Source organism: Nannospalax galili, unplaced genomic scaffold (assembly GCF_000622305.1).
Source record: "Nannospalax galili isolate Female #2095 unplaced genomic scaffold, S.galili_v1.0 scaffold155, whole genome shotgun sequence".
Taxonomy (NCBI): domain Eukaryota; kingdom Metazoa; phylum Chordata; class Mammalia; order Rodentia; family Spalacidae; genus Nannospalax; species Nannospalax galili.
This window is the reverse complement of record NW_008339923.1, coordinates 1,238,326-1,258,522: the sequence shown is the minus strand read 5'-3', so window position 1 is coordinate 1,258,522 and position 20,197 is coordinate 1,238,326. Positions and strand designations below refer to the sequence as shown.

The window sequence follows — 20,197 nt, the reverse complement described above, 5'->3', positions numbered from 1 at the left end:
GTGTGTGTGTGTGTGTGTGTGTGTGTGTGTGTGTGTGTGTGTGAGATGTTGGAAGCTCTTAAATGATCTAAGAGAGATGTCAGACTTGGAGGGGGATCCTAGGGGGATCTTATTAGTAGATTTACATCTACTAATAACTGGTCCACAAAGAAGAGAGTTCAAGTCAAAGCCACCTGACTATCACAGAGCCAGCTCTAGAGCACAAGCGCTAGTTCCTTGGTGCTGTGAAACCAGATGGTTCTTACAGTGGAGGAACACATCTGCTTGTGACAAAAGTCACCCATTGCTTCTACACCTGCTTTTTCTAGGTGCAAGGCCTCAAAGAGGGAGTCAGCTATGTGTTCCGTGTCCGTGCCATCAACCAGGCAGGTGTCGGCAAGCCCTCTGACCTCGCTGGCCCTGTGGTGGCAGAAACCCGTCCAGGTGGGTGCTTACTTTTTCCTAAGATTCATGACTGGCTGGGAGTGTAGCTTAGTGGTAGAACACTTGCCTAGCATGCCAAGGGCCTTGGTTTGAGCCAAACACTAGGAAAAAAATGATTTCATCTGTTTAAGATACTGAAGTCCACAGGGTATGGTGGTGCATGCCTTTAATCCCACCACTTAGGAGGCAGAAGCAGACAGATCTCAGTGTGAGCAACGCCAACTTGGTCTACATGGCAAGTTCCAGGCCAGCTGTGGCTATAGGGAGACCCTGTCTCAAAAAAATTTTTCTGTTCTTCTAGCCATTTTAGTAGTTTGTGTTTTTCTAGAACTTTGTCCATTTCATCTAGTTACCTGATTTGTTGGCACACAACTGTTCATATTATTCCATTCCAATCGTGATGCATCCTTGAAAAGATTGTATATTTTGCTGCTGCTGAGTAGAATGTTCTTGGGTATTTTCTAAGTCAGTTAGTTTGTGCTGTTCTCAAGCTCTCTATAGCTTTATGTTTAGTTTTTCTAACCATCATGGACATAAATTTAAAGTCTAGCCATTATTGGAGGGTCCAGTTCTCCCTTCAAGTCTAATGACTTTTTGTTTCTTGCAATTTGTGGCTGTGTTTTAAAGTGAATATTGATTAAAACTTGGTGATAGACATGTTACATATTGAAAAATTCTTCCTCTTTAGTAATGATCTTGTATTTAATTTATTTTACTGTTAGTCTAACTCATTTACCTTTCTTTTGGTGGTTATTATTTTCCATTCTTTGACTATCAGCCTATTTGTATCTTTGAATCAAACTGTGTTTCTTCTAGACATCATACACTTGGGTCATTTAATCCATCCTACCAATTTTTGGCTTTCAATGGGAGTGCTTAATCTACTTATATTTTACATCAATATGCTGATAAGTAGTACTTATATCTGCCATTTATTTTCTATGTGAGTTTTGTCTCTTTTCTCTTCAGTTTCTCCATCATTGTCTACTTTAATGTTAACTATAATATATATACACTTTACTGGACTATTTTATTTTTTAATATTTTATTTATTATTTTTATTTTATGTATATGAATGTGTTGCCTGCATGTGTGAAAGTGCACCCACATCGTGCAATGCTCAGAGGTTAGAAGAAGGCATCGGATCCCCTGGAACTGGAGTTATAGATGATTGTTAGCTGCCATGTGGGTGCTGGGAATCGAACCTGGGTCCTCTGCAAGAGCAGTTAGTGCTCTTAACCACTGAGCCATCTCTCCAGCCCCTAGTGTGCTGTTTTAAATATTATTTTACTTAAGGATTGTCATTAATATCTTAATATATAACAATCTAGCAGTTGCGAATAATACCTATTTAATTTCAATAGTATTATATTTTTGTCTCCTTTTATAGTTCTTGTCCCCTCTCGTGGTGCTGTCTTTATGTGCTACTAATAATAAATTTTGATTTATAATTTTTTTTGTCTTTTTAAGACAAGGTCTTCCTGTAACTCCAGTTGGTCTAGAACTCACTATGTAGACCAGTCTGGCCTTGAACTCACAGAGATTTGCTTGCCTCTGCCTCCCAAGTGCTGAGATTAAAGGCATGTCCCACCACTCCCAACTCTGATTTATAATTCTAAAAAAAAAAAAGGTAGTGAAGTCCCATTTAACCTACCTTTCCCTTCTCAAACTCATAGGTATACCATCTGGGATCTGGATAGTCAATAAGTATAACTTTAGACAAGTTTGGTATGGTGCTGGGGTTGTTGTGGTTATTACCTAAAAATAGAGAACTCAGAGCCAGCTTCTGCTACCTGGAACAACTTTTCCAGGCACGCATCCTTGGGAAGCTCTTTTTATTATATCTTGGCCTGTAGCCCTGATAAGATATTTTCCAATCACAGAGGGAGCTGGAATATCCCAGGATCAGGCACAACCCTTAAACAGATGATGTATATAAATAATTGCATCTCTGAAGTTAAACTGGTGGTCAGCCAACATTCTATGAAGGGAATGTACATGCTTTCAATTTCATAGCCATGTGGTCCCTGTCAAGATTTCTTTAGCCCTGCCAAGGCATGAAAGTAGCCATAGATAAATACATTAACAAGCATGAACATGCTCCAATAAAACTACTTATGTGCATTATATACATGCATCATGTAATATCATGCATACTATACATTATAAAATTTGAATTCTGAATTACTTCCCCATACCTTTTGCAGCTGGATTTTGTTTGTTTGTTTAATTTATACATATGTGTGTGTATCTGTGTATATGTGTGAGTAAGTGCAGGCACCTGCAGACAGAGGTCAGAGATAAAGGATTCCTTGGAGCTGAAGTTACAGCTGTGAGCCAACCCAACATGGATACTAGGAACTGACCTCAGGTCTTCTGAAAGAACAGTAGACATTCTTAACCACTGAGCCATCTCTCCAGCCTGTTTATTCATTTTTGTTGTTGTTATTTTGTTTTTAAGACAAGGTTTCTCTATGTAGTCCTGGTTGGTCTGGTTGGTCTTGAACTCACCTACCTCTGCCTCCAAAGTGCTGGGATTAAAGGTGTGCACCATCACACCTTAATTTTTTAAAAGCTGGTTTAAAAATATGAAAAGTATTCTTGGCTTGTAGGCCATGTACAGAAAGGCAACAAGTCAGATTGAGCCCACAAGCTGACCCATGGGTTAAACTAACAGTCCTATGTGAATACTCTATAGAGCTGAGGCAGCCCTCACTACTAGGTTCAAGGCTGAACCAGAGAAGACAATTTCTCCTTTATTAGGAAAACAAAGTTTATAGTGGTCATTGTCCACATAGTTTCCTATTACTATATAGTAGTAACTATTTTATCTCATTTGATTTATATTTTTTATGTTTTATTTTAGTTCATCAAAGTTATATAAAAGGAAGCACTGATAACAATAATGGGTAGGAAATATTAGCCAGTTATTTTTAAGTTTTTGTTCATTCTAGTCTTAGGGTTTTGCAGAGCAAATACATAATGTTATACTTCTGATGAGAAAAACTGTAAATGTAAAAAAGTCTTATTACATGTTACTTAAAAAATATAAATGGTTCATCCTTTGAGGAACAGTCTACCCATTTCAACCTATTTCTTCATAACTGTTTTTAGCTACACATAACTATTTAGTAGGTATGTGTCTGACAAACGTGACCTTCTTTACAAGCATAGCAGAGAATACCACTGTTCATAGTGTCGCCAGAGTTCTCTCTGGGTCTCTTGTGCTATCAGGCAAACTATATAACATATCTTTATGTACATTTATTATTATCATAGGAGGGGGAGTGACTTACAACGAAAGGAACACCCAGTGCCTAGCTCTGCGCCAGTAAGCTCCAGGCCACCCAGCTCTGCACCATAGCTCAAGAGCCCGCCATACCACATCACTCCTGCAGCACACCCATAGTCACTGCTAGCATTCGCCCACACATCTTGGGCCCACAGTCTCATCCTGGGTCAGTAAATGCCCCTTCTTGTGACACAGGTAAGACGCCAGGGCCATCTTTTTTCTCCACACCCCCCTCCACACATTCTCCACACCTGGTGGTGCAGGCTACAGGTTCCTGGCAGCTCCTTGCTCCCATCCCAAGATGGTGCCACAAGCCCCTCCTTTCATGGCTAACTCTCCACAGTCAATTCTCTGCAGCAGGCCCTGCCCCCTTGGAGGAACCAGAACCCCTGGGGAACACACTCCACCCCTTTCTTCTACTCTTACAATCTTTCTGCCAATCTTCCGCTAAGGTCCCTGAGCCTTGGAGGGAGTGACAGATATAGGGCGATCTCTCTTGTATTGTGGCGAGATAGTGACTTCTTGGGCTTCCCCATTATTTGTCTTTAATCCGTGGCCATTGGTCTATCTATCTCAGTGGTGTTTAGTCTACTATAAAGACAAATGGAAGGAAGTAGACACATTTAAACAAACATGAATGTAAATACAAATGCCTAGAAGATATCCCAGTAGGTGTTACATTCATTAAACAGTATACTTGTGATGGCTTCCCCACTAGGGCCTGTGGCCTTTCTCAACAGAAGGCATTGGCCTGGTCTACAGCACCAGATGTGTGTTCCACCCCTAGGAGCGGGCCTTATCCAATTAGAAATTTGTCAGTTGCACATATGTTGGTCGAGCCATTATTGCACTTGCAGGTATTGTTTGGCATGTCTATAGTGTGCAGCACGCAGAGTCCATCATTGAGTAGAATCATAGGAAATCCTTGAACCATCTGCATAGTTTCTTCTGGAAATATGAACATCATCCATCCAGTGGCATGGAGTGTTTTGGCTTAGTCTCAGTTCCATCTCCTCTTCTCCCATGCTCACAACATGCAGTGTCTTCAGCAACATGGCTCTACTGACCTTTCTAGTATACAACTGACATTAATGGCAATAGCCTTGGTGAATTTGAGGACCTCTAGGATCTCTCTGACCAACAGCTCATAGGGTGCAATCCACCCCGGTACTGTAGATTTTCTTAACAGTTGTATAGTTTGGGAGTCTCTGTCTTCATCTTACCCAACCATAAAACTCCGAAGAATCTTACAGCTATAGCTGGCCTTTGCTTCTTCAGGTATCTTTCAAATGAGTCTTACATCTATGAAACACTCGAAGGAAGGTTAACATTATATTAAATCAATCATAGATAAGGTCTCACATAGCATGGAAAGGTTTTTTTCCATTTGTATTGTTTTCTCCATAGATCCTTGTTAGGTACTATAGCATGGGTATGAGGCATTAATGTGGTTAGCTCTTTACTGTTTTTAGTTTTCCCTTTGGAGTCATTTCACACTTGGGGGATTTTACATGGAGTTTCTTTGTATTTTTTCATTCTTGATACACTTATAGGTGTTGGCTCCAGTTGCCTGACCCTGCACTGGGCTAAGGAGATGGGGCTTCTCCTGTCCCCACTGTGCTTGTTGGTTCTCTGAGTCAGGCAGGCCCTATGTCTGCCTCCTGACTAGCCACATCTGTCATCTTCCCATTGACCACACCAGGTTGCTGGGGGAGAATTTGGTAGGAAAACCTACTTCCGCCCCTAGTATAGCCTTTATCAGAAGAAAAATACATCTTATTTAATCCTTGTGGATGCTTAACCACCTCTGGGACAGTTTTTATTCTTTGAATGCCTTTTGTAAACTGTTCTTCTGGTTTTAAGGCCTTCCAGAAATGCCTTAGTACCGAATTTGGTTTTCTATCAGTTTTTTCTCCAGGAATTTGGGCTTGACATAAGTCTTACCACATTTGTCTTCAAGTAACCCAAGTGAAGCATTTCTTCAATTTTGTCTTTTTTATATCTCTTATAGGGTGTTCTGCTATATTTAAAGACATGTTTTACATGCCAGTCAGAATCATTTAGATTTGCCAAAGCCTGTCTCACTTCACAAAGATCCTGTCCCATTGAAGGTGTAAAACCATTAAAGCCCCATACCATTCTCGAGGTCCCAGTTGAATTAAGTTTTCCTTCATATCTCTGGTGAACACAGTCTTTTCTGGCCCAGTGAACTGGGCATCATATATTGCTTTTCTTATACCTAGTTCTCTAATGCCTGCCCCTCCTTTATAGTCCTCCAGCCCCTGGTAATCATGTTAGTCTCCCTTGGTGATGACCAGGTATCTTTACTGCCTTCAACCAGCCACCCCATTAAGGACTGCTCCCCCCTGCATTGGCCTAGGTTGAACAGCGTATATCGCAAAGATGGATGGGTGGTTATATAACTCAGCTGTGAAGCTTCTGAAGGACTTAGACTGACATCATTTGCTCCCATGTCCCATACTCTCCCAAGCCATGTGGCTTATTTGTAAGTTTTTCCTAGTTTTAACAGTTCTAGTATGGAGTATTTCCTAGCTACAGCACTGTTAGCTTTTTTTCCCTTTTGTATCAATGGTTGAATCTGAGGGGCAGCTTTAGCTACTTTTATTTTTAGGTCATTTTCTTTTTTATTATTGTCTCTTTCTCTGAGTCCTTGGACCTTACACAAGTTAAAGCTCTGCAACTGGATCTGCCAGGACCTCCCTAGCCTTTTCAGCTTCCCCTGCCTGGGGCACATCTTTTATTATGCAAAATGTCTTTGCCCCCTCTCTGGGCACTCTGTTTGAGGGTAAAAGTTTTTCTAGCCTTTGGGTAACCTTTAACAAATCTTCACATACCCACAACATATCCCCACATAGCTATGGCCCATGCTTCTGCATGGCTGGCCTCTTTTTAGTTACAGATTTTATAATCCATTGTATAACCCATGTGACTATCACTAACCCCATTAAGCCTATGGGGTTTGATTGTCTTCCCCCCTGGGTTCCTGGCAGCTGCTCCTGGATTTGGGAATCAGAGCCCAGCTGACCAGCCATAGAGGCAGCGGGAACAGCACTGCTTTCCCAGACCCACATCCCCAGTTCTTTTATCTGGGCCAGACTATGCCAATTTTGTTGCCAGAGTTCTCTCTGGGTCTCTTGCACTATCAGGCAAACCATATAGCATATCTTTATGTACATTTATTATTATCATCATCATCATCATGGGGGGGAGTGACTTACAATGAAAGGAACACCCAGTGCCTAGCTCCACACCACTCAGCACCGAGCCGCCCAGCTCTCTGCCACAGCTCAGTGCCCGCCATACCACACTGCTCCCATGGCACACCCATAGACACCACTAGCATTCCCCTATGCATCTGGAGCCCGCAGGCTCTTTCTGGGTCGGTAAAAGCAGATAACCCTGTATCTGAATTAAAGTAAATGTCCCTTCTTGCTACACTGGTGAGACACCAGGGCCATCTTTTTTTTTCCACACCCGCCTCCACACCCACCAGCACCGTGGGTTCCTGGTGGCTCGCTGCTCCTGTCCCAAGATGGTGCACAAGCCCCTCCTTTCGTGGCCAACTCTCCACAGTCAGTTCTCCACAGCAGGCCTCACCTCTTGGAGGAACCAGAACCCCTGGGGAACACAATAGTAACCTTTGTAAGATTCCATGGTACTAGGAACAATTACACAAAAAAGGAAACCCACAAAGACACCAGGACATTTAATCTTATAAGAATCAGACCCTGCAGTTGTAAGCTGTGTGGATAATAAAGGTGCCAAATTCATATGTGCAAAGACCCATTTGCAGTTATTTACCCTTGGGAGATCATTCAGATGTGTGAGTCAAATCCCCACCTAGTCATGGGCAAATCAAAAGCACCCTCTCTGAAGGTCCCCAACCTGCTTACAGAAGATTTCTGATTTCAGAGTGGCAAGCTGCCAGGTGTGACATTAGCAAAGCTATCTCTTGGGGGTAGGCTAGTGACTTCCTGGGTGAGAGCTTTATGCCACTGTTTTGGAATCGGCACCAAAAAGACATTTTTATGGCCATCTCGTTCCTGGACTATAACTCCAAGCAACAACTGCAAACATGGATACACTCGGCAACCCCAGATCAACCCACTGGGAAGCACTGGCTCACAGTTTAAGAAAGAATCTTGGGAGCACACAGTGAAATGCTTCCCTGTGCAGGAACACCAAAACTCCAATGACGTTTCAGACTTGTTCTATAGGCAGCAGGCATGTTCACTCTTGCAACATGAATTTCCTGAGCTGCTCCTACATACCAGGTGTCCTGTGGGCCCTGAGAGTAGTGTACCACACAGTAGGCCTACAGCAGAAAGAACAGACTTGTTACAGCATGGTGTGATGAGAGCTAGGGTAGACAGTCATAAAATAATCTCCACAGTCAAATAGACTATAAACTAGAATTCAAGATTTTGCAAGTCCCTGTAAAACAAAACTTATATGTTACCTAAAATTGACTATATTTATTCATTTTACTAAGTATCAGTGTATTACTTTTACCCATTTGTTTTTGTTAAACTGAATAGCAAGAGGAAGGGCAGGAATGTTACCAATTCAAGATTTGGGATGTGAAACTAGCATCATTGATTCAGAAAAATGATTTCTCTTTTGATCACATAAATCTTTAGCCTTTTTTAAAAAAAGAATACCTCTATTTGGGATACATTGTTACATTTTTAGGTAGAAAATAAAGCTTATCATGTAACAGCACACCACAAATACATCTAACAAGATACCTTAAGTGTAATGGAATTCCAGTTAAAAGTTAACTTAATCCATAGGAGTCAGTAGGATCACTGGTTTCCCTTTGAAGTCAAAGAATATGCAGGCAGATATTGTCCAGCCACCACTGCAAAGTCTCATTGTGTTGGTAATAAGGACCCAGACAATGGACTAAGTGTACCTGTCATGCTTCCCCAAGAAATCCTTTAGCTAAAGAAGTCTGCATATAGAATAAGCTAAAATTATTTGGTGTAGGTTTGGCAGTACCTAAGAAGACACTCTCTGCTTAATGTTTGATACATTAAAAGCCATATCTGTGCTTGATTGCATCACACTCACAATGGAGGAGGAGGTCAGGTGAGTCAGATCAGATAGGATAAGAGAGAGAGAGAGAGAGACCTGCCTGATCTGAGCTGGCAGATAATCTGGAGGTCAGCAGGTTGGCAGCACATCATGTAGGTATTCTTAGCGGAGGAACAGAGCAGCAGGCGGGAGAATGTGATGGGCAGAACCCAGACACCAAGCCGAGCCCCAAGCAGGAGCTGGGCAACAGAAAGCTAGAACTTGGGCACAAGCAGCAGGGCAGGCTAGGAGAACCCACTTCCAAAAGGGGAATGAGTTGGGAATCAGTTAACAACCTGTAACCAAGGGCACATTACAGTACCATTGTCTAAACCTTAACTGACCCAGACCCTAGTCAGGCTGAGAAGGCAAATGTGGGCAAAGGCCTCATGGTCGAGACCTAAAGGATTCTGAGGCAGGAGGCCAGGATGACTGAAAGATGAATTCTACTGGCTAATTTAGAAGACCGCACTTGTATCTGCTCCCGGTCTCTCACTCCCTAGCATAGTACTTACCCTTGGTTTTGCATTAGAGTCATGCCAGGAACTTTGAAAATACTGATGTGCACTCTACTCCAGAGCGATCAGAAGATGTTTTCTTTTTGTTTGCCTAACTCCTTGGGTAACTGTAGTCTGAAATCAGTCTTGAGAAGTATGCAATAGACTCTGGCACCTTCAAAATGGGGTCATGTTCTTTCTGTCTATACACTGAGAGCTTAGCATTACACCTGATATATTAAATAGTAGCCTATTAAATGATAAAAAGTCCTACTGTGTTGAGATCGTGTTCTCATCACTGTGACAAATGTCTGACATTTTAAAAGGAAGACAGATTTATTTTAGCTCATGGTTCCACATGTTTTGGTTCATCATGGAAAAGAGGGCATATGACAGACAGGAAGCAGCAAGGAAAGGGATGGGGACTATTCTCAGAGGCCTGCTTCCTCCAACTGGGCCCCACCTCCTAAGGTTTCAAGGACTTTCCAAATTAGTACTACTAGCATAACCACAGAAGCCTATAAGGGATATTCCATATTTAAACACTAACTGCCCTGTTTTGACCAGTATGACTCTTGCTTTGTAGCATCAGCATGTGCCCTTATCCCTAGATACCTTGTAATTTATGACCTGGTATGCTAGGAAAAGAAGGTCCAGTAGAGGCAACAAAGTGGGCATCAAGGCGATGAGCCAGTCAACTATCATTGTGAACACAAGGAACATGTAACTGATTACAGCAGTTCACCATTATTTGAGTTCTCTGTTCTTCTTTATAGTTTTTTAAGCCTCATACATGTGGGCATATACATGCAACATGGAGAAGGACAAATAAAATTAAAGCCTGTATTAATGCTTATGTAAAAGATTGTAAACCATATGAGCATTATATCGGCTAGAGTTGTATAGGAAGGTGAACAGCTCGCTGAGATTTCAGCTTTTAAATAATTCTTAATTTTATTTTTGAGAAAAGAGAAAAGTGGGATGGGTTTAATTCTCAAGTTGTTCATGCTATCCCTGGACCACATCTTAGCCCGCTCCATACTAGGGGTCCTGATGTCTGGAGGGCTACTGCCCTCTGTGAAAGCAGATAACCCTGTATCTGAATTAAAGATTTTTATAGGTTGAATAACTGACTAGAAATAACTTTTCTTTTTAAAAGATTCATTTTTAATTATGTGTATGAGGGGGGTGTGCACTTGAATACAGGTGCCTGTGAGATCCAGAAGAGGTATAGTATCCCCTGGAACTAGAATTATAGGCAGCTGGGAACTGCTCAATGTGGGTGCTGGGAACTGGACTCTGGTCCTCTGCGAAGACAGTATACACACTTAACCACTGGGCCACCTCTCCAGCCTCAGCACAATTCTTAAATCTTTGTCAGGCCAACAAAAATCTTTAATTTTCTCTACCCAAATCTCCTGAGATGCCAACTGAATTCTCCATATTTTTGAACAGATTCAAAAGTTGTTCTGAAAAATTCTAAGTTGTGACAAACTCTGGTTCCCTTTTCCAGCCTAGCTTGGTGGGCAAGTGGGCCGGCCTGTCACCTAGATGTCCTTTGACAGCAGACTGTCCTTTTCCTTGATAGCAGAACATCAAACCTGCATGTTGCCAATTTGAGTATCTGAACCATTTTGATCCCACATTAAATCCATGTTAGAGACTGTGTCTCCTTAGACTTTCATCATACTTCAGTTATGAACTCACTGATGGTAGTTGAGCTGTTGGCAGAAACTCAGTTGAACGCTGGGACATTTTAAAAATAAAAATTTGAAAATGTTGCAGCTGTACTTTTCTCTTGGGCTTTCTCTCTGACAACCACACAAGTTGATCTCCACAGGGCACTGACTAGAATGTTAGCCAGAGTGTGTTACAAAGATGGCCATTGCTTTATAGATTAAGACAGTGGTCTTGATTTTCCTAAGCCATTATATAAGGAATCATCCATTTAAATATCATGTATCCTTATAAAATCACAATGGAATTTTTGCCCAGAATGTATCCAGTGTACTTTATTTAAGGAACATTTTAAGATTTTTAATAAGTAGAAAAATTGGGTTCTCCAGATAAAGGAATATACTCCTTCTTTATATTAAATCTATAATCTGGGGCTGGAGCAATGGCTCAGCGATTAAGAACACTGGTTGTTCTTGCAGAAGACCCAGGTTCAAATCCCAGTACACACATGGCAGCTAACAACTGTCCGTAACTCCAGTTCCAGGGGATCTGATGGCCTCTTCTGTCCTCTGCAGGCGTTGCACAACACAGGTGCACTTATCTACATGTAGGTAATACACTCATACACATAAAATAAAAATAATAAATAAAAATAAAAATCTATAATCCAACACATCCACATACAAGAAAATGCAACACTTATTTTTAAAATATTTCGCCTGGGTGGGCAAGATGACTCAGTGAGTGAAGGCACGCACCTGCCGCCAAGCCTAATGGCCTGAGTTTGATCCCTGGGATCCACATGGTAAAAGGAGAATACTGAGTCCTACAACTTGTCCTCTGACTTCCACCTACATGCTGTGTCACGTGCATGCATGCATACAAGGACGGACACACACACACACACACACACACACACTAAATAAATAAGTCATAAAATATTTAAAATAGTTTCACCTACTTCTAAATTTCCCAAGAGCTATTTTGCTTTAAACTCTTGCTTCCTCACATTTATTCTTTGTTGTCTAGAGATGTGGCTCAGTTGTAGAGTTCTATTCTAACTCATACAAGGTTCAAGATTCCATCCCCAGGACTACAACAAACAAGTATTTTCCGGAAATGCCATTTTTCTCTCTTTGTAAGCCCAGAATAAAGGGAGGGTCCACTTTTCCCCCAAAGGAAATTTCTGTTTAATTTCCCATCACCAATATTATCATTAAATACTTTAAAGAGTGTGACTATGTCAACACTATAATTCATGTGACAGATTAGAAAGGTACTATTTTAAACAGTGCTAAACAGGGCTGGAGAGACAGCTCTGCAGTTCAGAGCACCAGATGCTCTTGCAGCAGACCCAAGTTCAGCCCCTAGCATCCACATGGTGGCTAACAACCATCAGTAACTCCAGTTCCAGGAGATCCAATGCCCTTTTCTGACCTCCGAGGGCATTGCATGAAACAGGTACACTTACATACATGCAGCATTCATACACATAAAATAATAATAATAAAAAATAAGTTTTGATTTTAAGATTTGCTTTTTTTATGTGTGTGTTTTGCCTGTATGTATGTACATGTACCTAGAGCCTGCCTGGTGCCCATGGAGCCAGAAGAAGATATACTGGAACTGGAGATACAGGCAGTTGTGAACTGCCATGTGGGTGCTGGGAACTGAACTCCAGTCCTCTGCAAAACCAATAAGTACTTAACCCCTGAACCATCTCTCTAGCCACAGTTCTGATCTTTAAAACTTCAGTACCCTCATATAGTTTCAGCTGTTTTCGTATTCTCTTTATTGTTAATTTATTTAAATAAATCGATCACTAGCATCCATCACAGGTACAATTATATTTGCAAAAGTTGAAGAAATCTTCATACTGCTCTTTTCTACTCCTGCGTCATTGTATCCACAGGCTAATCTGACATAATTGATCGAGAAAAGCTGTGTGGACAAGGAAAACTCTCCAATACGAGCTGATCAATTCCTACACATTGTCTCTCCTAGAAATTACTTGCTTTTTAAGTTATGAATTTTAGTCTAAGACTAAGAACAAACATGTTCCCTTCTAAAAGTTAGAAGACCATATTTCTTAGAATCTTACTTACAAGGTAATGACATAAGACTGATAGGCTAAGGTAGAGACATATATTGCTTGGGATTTAAGAATAGTATATTTGATTGAAAGGAAAACCACATCTTCCATTTCACTTAATATTTTAATAAAAGATCACCAGTTACTTTATAGATAAGTTAATTTTCCATAGTACTTCAGTGAATTAGCTCTGTCTTCTTCTCTCAGTGCTACAGAGTTAACTAGGACGTCAACGAAGCAGGGTCATCCTGACCTGCAAGGTACTTTTGTCTGGTACCAAATATGGTCATTCAGAAACCTGCCCTGGGGTGCTGGAGAGACGGCTCAGTGGCTCAGCGGTTAAGAACACTGGTTGTTCTTGCAGAAGACCCGGGTTTGAATCCCAGCACCCACGTGACAGCTAACAACTGTCCATAACTCCAGTCCCAGGGGATCTGACAGCCTCTTCTGACCACCGCGGGCATTGCATGACATGGGTGCACTTACCTACATGCAGGCAATGCACGCATACACATAAAATAAAAATAATAAATTAGTTGGGCGTGGTGGCGCACGCCTTTAGTCCCAGCACTCAGGAGGCAGAGGCAGGCAGATCACTGTGAGTCAAGGCCAGCCTGATCTACATAGTGAGTTCAGGTCAGCAAGACTACAGGGAGACCCTGTCTCAAAAAGACAAAAATATATAATAATAATAATAATAATAATAAGTTATTTTTAAAAAAGAAACCTGCCCTGGGCTTGATCCTAAGCACCACAAAAATAATATAAATAAATAAATAATAACTGAGCAAAATATACCTTTAAATACCCGATTGTTCTTTCCCTGAGTTTACTGCTAATGCATAAAAACTTTAATTTTTATTTTAGTGCCTTTTGATAAAATTCTGTTTGAAGAGATTATATACTTCAGTAAATACTTTTAAAAGTATTTTGCTTATTATTTTTACTTTATCTGTATGAGTGAGTTGCCTGCATGTATGTAAGTGCACCCATGTCAGGCAGTGCCCACAGAGGTCAGAAGAGGGCATTGAATCCCCTGGAACTGGAGTTACAGATGATTGTTAGCTGCCATGTGGATGCTGGGAACTGAACCTCTGAAAGAGCAGCCAGTGCTACTAAGCACTGAGCTCTGTCCAGCCCCTTCTGTAAATACTTTTTGACGCAGTACACTGAGCCTTATTTAGCTTTTCTGTAAGGCTCAGAGCCATAAGTACCAAACTTACAGCAAGCACAGTGTTACAATATACTGATGTCCCTATGGGGTGAGACGGTACTTGCCCCTCCATTGAATAATGGGTTCATGCCTGGAACCTGGCTTCACCATCTTCCCTCTTGCTGTTGTTTTCTATATTCTCAATGTACCTGCCAGTGGTAGCTTCCCTTTTTACTCAGTTTAATCTGCTGAGGAAGCCAGCCAATTAGGCATGTCAGAATTGTTGCTTGTGAAGTATAAATAGATTCCATTTGACAGTGTGGAATTCCCCAATGTGCATGCAGAACTGGCAGAGTGAACTTTGGCACATCAGCACTGGCTCCTGAAGACACAGGGTTTGGGGGTTTTGTCTTATTTTCTTGGTTTGAGGCTAGGTCCCAAAAATGGGTAAAATGTTAACAGTGTAAAGGTTACCTACAGAACTGAAAGAAAGGCAAAGCTAATGGAATTGTTCATATTCTTTCAGTGTTTGGTGTCTTCATACAAAAGTCAAATCTTCAGCTTTAGAGAGAAAAATCAAGATTTTTTTTACCTGAGTAAAACTGTGTTTTGGAAACAAGTCATGTCTTTGACATAATAAACAGCAAGCATATGAGTGATTCACTGTCTTTGAAAAAGCATTGCAGGCAAGACCATTGATCATGCTTGCAAAACAGATATTACACGTAAAGCAAAGGGTTTAGTCAACACCCATCACTTCTTTCCTTTCCATAGTAATCTAGAGATAAAAACAATGTTGAATTTATAGTCTCACAGTGACTCCTGAAAACTGTGTGTTGTAATAGTGCCTAAGCCCAAATATTCCTCAGTTGTGTTAGTCTTTTAAGTTCCAATAAAACATTGGTTCAACATTTATTCTAGAATAGTGAAGCATGAGGATCAGTCATTTGCTATCAGGAACAGGAATTAGGTATGACCTACAACTTCATAAATACCACATGGCAGATATGTTTTAAGATGTATTTATTTTTATTTTATGTATATGAGTATTTTGTCTGCACGTATGTATGTATGTATACCACATATGTGCCTGGTGCCCACAGAGACCAGAGAGAGCGTTAGATCCCTGAAACTGGAGTTACAGGTGGTCGTAGTCATGTGGGTGTTGGGAAATGAACTCAGATCTTCTGCAAGTGCAGCAAGTGCTCTTAACCACTAAGCTTTCGCTCCAGCCTGTAGATCTCTCACTTAAGGAACAACTAAGCATTTAATTGGTCATGATTTCAGGTTATCTATGAGTCCAATATAATAACCATTTGTTTGAAAAAGATTTTTTTTAAATCTTCTAGAACTAGTGTTCTCTACACTTTATACGTGTTAATGGCCAATTTTTGGAGGTATATACAAAATTTGTGTTGTGTGCACACGCGCGCGCGCGCGCGTGTGTGTGTGTGTGTGTGTGTGTGTGTGTTGAAGCATACACTGACATCAGTAAGAACACAAATTAGATCAGCTGCCAGGCTCAGGATTCAAGATCCTCAATCACTCAATATCAGGACTCAGTTTCATCTTGAACTTCCCCTCGGGGGACTTTTCACAACTTGTTTTTCCCCACCGACATATTATATTGCACAATACCCCAGGATGTTGGACTTTTATGATACATGAAATGTCATTCCTTTTAAAAATATCTATAGGAAAGTTTCTTGGTGATTTTTAAAAATAAGTTTTTTGAAACTAAATTAATTTTCCTAATGTACTAAAACAGAACATGTTTAAGCTTACAATTGAATTAGCATAAATTGAAAATATTTGCTTCTTTCAAACTGGATTTTGGAACAGACGCAGATGTTTCATATGCCGCATGAACTCTTTAAATTACTGTATTAGATGCAGGTGCAATTTATTACAAATCTCAAAAATAAAATAACTCTAAATTGTTTTCTTTCAAAACCCCAAAACTAATCTTAAAACATTGGATCTCTTAAAATTCATTTCCATTTAAAATTTAATACTGTTCAGTAGTGTTTTTTAGGTTACTATCATTCTAATCTAGATGGACATCTGTAAATTGATTAGGATGAATGGAGGAAGTGTGTGTGTGTGTCTGTCTGTCTGTCTTTTTGAGACAGGGTCTCCCTGCAGCCCCAACTGGCCTGGAACTCACTATGTAGACCAGACTGGCCTCAAATTCACAGAGATCAGCCTGCCTCTGCCTCCCAAGTGTTGGGATTAAAGGCGTGCATGACACACCCAGCTTTTCTCATATACTCTTCCTTCAAAAATGACTTGGAACTTTGAGTAAATATAGGCAACACTTTCTCTTTGCTTTTCCTTGAAATTATATATATAATTATCTGGTGACCTACTGGGTATAGGACTTACTGAAGCAAAAATCCTGATAGGGCCATTCTGTTTTCCTTTGCCCGAGGTTTCCTTGTCCCCATTGACAGCCAAATCCATTCCTGTAACTGTGCCATCAGTCATTTCAATCAATTTATCCTCAGTTCTAGACAAACAATGCTGGCCATGCTGTTGATTCTACATAGGAAACATGGCAAATTCATTTAATTCTATGTTACAGTAGAGAAGTTAAATTGCAGTGGACACTGGGTGCCTGGTCCTGGCCCGGGCTCAGGGCCTTGCTCTAAGGCTAGGCATCCCAACAAAAGAATTCTTACTTGCTTGATTTCTATCACAAAGTTCCAGCGCCTTCTTTTTTGTCTTCTAGGTACCAAAGAAGTTGTTGTAAATGTGGATGATGATGGAGTCATTTCCTTGAACTTTGAGTGTGATCAGATGACTCCAAAGTCAGAATTCGTCTGGTCTAAGGATTATGTACCTACTGAGGACTCTCCGCGATTAGACGTCGAAAGTAAAGGCACTAAGTAAGGAGTGTCTTCATCCTAATCATGCATGCCTTTTCACCACAGGAACATAAAGTAAGCTTCTTGCTTTCTATTTGAATTTCTTGGACTAAGAAGATGAAGTCATATGTATTTTATAACTGGTATTATAAAAAGTCAGAACCAATGTAAACCTTAAAATAATTGTCCCTCCAATGTCCCTTCCAAAGTTCTTAAAGCAAAACACATTTGTTTAAAGACAAGACAAACTATAAACTTTTCCTTCAGTTTTTTCACTTAACATGTAAATGTTTGATTGATCTGAGATGATCTCAAGACTAGAGATAAAGCTTACCAACACAATGAACTAGACTATCTATCTGTTTATTAACTTGACATATTATGTTCCAGATAAGCTGCTGGGTGCTAGGGATACAACAGAAAGCAGAGCAGGAACTTAACTCTGAAGGCATAGGGGTTACACTGTGGGGTAATTCAGTACAGTATAAATAGGGAAGTTCAGGGATGACACAGAAGCACCCAGAGTCACCTGCAGCAAGTTCTGCCCTATGGGAGAAAAAAGATTCCCCAGCAAGGGCTAATCAGAAAAATATCTTTTTATGGGATATGTGTTCAATATGCAGCATAGCTTAAGGATAGGAGGTATCTGTACCTGCTTCCCCCTCCCCTCATCCTGTGAGAGGCCAAAAAAGTTTTCCTAGTGGAAATGACATTTAACCTGAGACACCAAGAGCCAGCAATTTTTAGCTCAGCAGGGGGAGAGGACAAGCGTTCCACAATGGAGTGTCACATGCTCAGAGATGGGGAAAACCACAGACCCATAGACCTTGAGTTCTCAGAGATGGGGAGAGTCACAGACCCATAGACTTTGCATAGATTCATTTCCAAGAAAAGTATTTTGTTTTGAAGGACAAAATTGACCTTCAAAGACCTCGGGACAGATGACTTGGGTCTTTATTCTTGTGACGTAACAGACACTGATGGGATAGCATCCAGCTACTTGATAGATGAAGAAGGTAAGCTTAAAAATCAGTTCACTTAAAGTCTAATGTTGCTTTAATGTTTCAGTTATTCTGCAGTGACCTTTGTCTTAGTAGGTTAAGGTTTAATATCTTCTGTTTCTCCTTACAGAAATGAAACGTTTGCTTGCCCTCAGCCAGGAACACAAGTTCCCAAGTAAGTGTCCCCAAAACAGTCACATATTTGAGCAGTTTACTAGAGGACAGCTTCTATGATACATCAAAAGGCAGCTCTGATGGGGTTAAGAGAAGACGCTTAATGCCTAGCTTGGCACGGGCTTGTGATCCCAGGCAAGACCCTGTTTTGAACCTAAGATTTTATTTTTTTTTTTTTTTTGTCTTTTGAGACAGGGTCTCCTTGTAGCACCAGCTGTCCTGGAACTCACTATGTAGACCAGGCTGGCCTTGAACTCAGAGATCCGCCTGCCTCTGCCTCCTGAGTGCTGGGATTAAAGGCGTGTACCACCACCCTGGCCTAAGACTTTTTTTAAAGAGCTAGGGATAAAGGAAGGGAGATCATGAGTTCATAGACCAGTCTAGGCTAGGTAATAGACCCTGTCAAAGGGACAAAGAGAGGGACAGATGGAGGGGGGAGGGCAGAAAGCAAGAAAGAGAGGCTTTTAAGAATGTATATCACAAGCCAGCAGCTAAGAAGCACTTTCTAGAAATGACACTTTTTTCTTTCCCATTGTTCTCCAGAGAAACCAAGATACTAACCTATTAAAAATATCCCATGGAGCTGCGGATGCGGCTCAGGTCATAGAATGTTCACCTAGCATGAACAGAACCCTTGGTTCCCCAGCACCACATAAAGCCAGACATAGTGGCCCATATCTGCAATCCAGCAGTAGAGGCAAGAGGATCAGAAGTTCAAGTCGTCCTGGAATACATAACAGGATAAGGGGTTTGAGGCCAGCCTGTGCTATGTGAAAATCTGACTAAAAAGCAAGCAAGCAAGAGAGAAAGCAGGGATTAAAAAAGGGGAAAGGGAGGGAAGGAAAAGGGAAAAGAAAAAGGACAGAAGAGAAAGAGAAGACACTCCAGGCTCCATTGTACAGAACAGTGCTGCGTACAAAGGCATGAGATCTGAGAAATTAGGTTCTTCATTTTTGGCCACATATTTCGGAATCACATGTGTACCTTCTAAATATGCATTTATAAGCTTTTAGGCAAATCTATAATGTTGGCACTTAATAGAAGACTCTAAGGTCTAAATAAAGACAATCTAAAGACAGAAGCTAACATTTTATATTCTTGGAAAATAGGGTAAGAGTGCTGTGTTCAGCTAAAGAATGCTTCTGAACTATTTACAAGCCCTTAAATAAAGCTCATTCCATATAAAAGATTAAACTCCTCAGTGACACCTAAGAAAAGAGAAAGAAGTCTGAAATAACACTCAGAAGGTTCCATTGGCCTGATAGGATCTCTGGGATGTGTCCAGAAAGGCATACTCTAGAGTTTGAGAAAGCAAGCTAAACAGTCGTAAAATACTCTTCACTCTCTTAAATTAAGCATTTAAAGAACCTGCCAGTCAACAATGATATTTTTCTAAAGACACACCTGTGTCCCTTCCTTTGCCTATCAGATGGTTTAAAAAAATAATTTAAGGGGCTGGAGAGATGGCTCAGCGGTTAAGAGCACTGACTGCTTTTGCAGAAGACCTAGGTTCAATTCCCAACACTTACATGGCAACTAACAACTGTTCATAACTCCAGTTCCAGGGGAACTCAACACCCTCTTCTGACCTCTGAGACGTTGCATGACACAGGTGCACTCACATGCATGCAGACAATACACTTGTACACATAAAATAAAAATAAATTTAAAAAATAAACACTTAAACATCTTTTTTATGAATACAGGAGTTTCATGGTTCTAAATATGGAAGTCTATGAGCCAAACCATGTATATTTGCACATGTGCATTTTTTCTAGGGAGAAGGTCCAGAACTTTCCCTAAGCTCTCATAGGGGCTATGGATTTAAAATGGCTGTTCTGGAACCCACTTCCCCTTCCATGCCCTGGGAATGATTTCTTTGATAACGAGGCAGAGCGCTGATGGCTGTTAGGTGCAGCTGGAC

At 40.8% G+C, this 20,197-nt stretch overlaps 1 protein-coding gene across 3 annotated transcripts in view; it reads left to right on the top strand.

Annotated features, from left to right (window-relative positions):
* The window catches only part of Myom1 (myomesin 1), a 163,970-nt gene that overhangs the window by 112,817 nt on the left and 30,956 nt on the right, over positions 1-20,197 (top strand). For all 3 annotated transcript variants that reach the window (XM_008834616.1, XM_029564280.1, XM_017798566.1), the window contains 4 exons: positions 309-423; positions 16,963-17,119; positions 18,008-18,114; positions 18,230-18,274. In XM_008834616.1, coding sequence (XP_008832838.1) covers positions 309-423; positions 16,963-17,119; positions 18,008-18,114; positions 18,230-18,274 — 424 coding nt within the window. The remainder of the gene's footprint in view (positions 1-308; positions 424-16,962; positions 17,120-18,007; positions 18,115-18,229; positions 18,275-20,197) is intronic.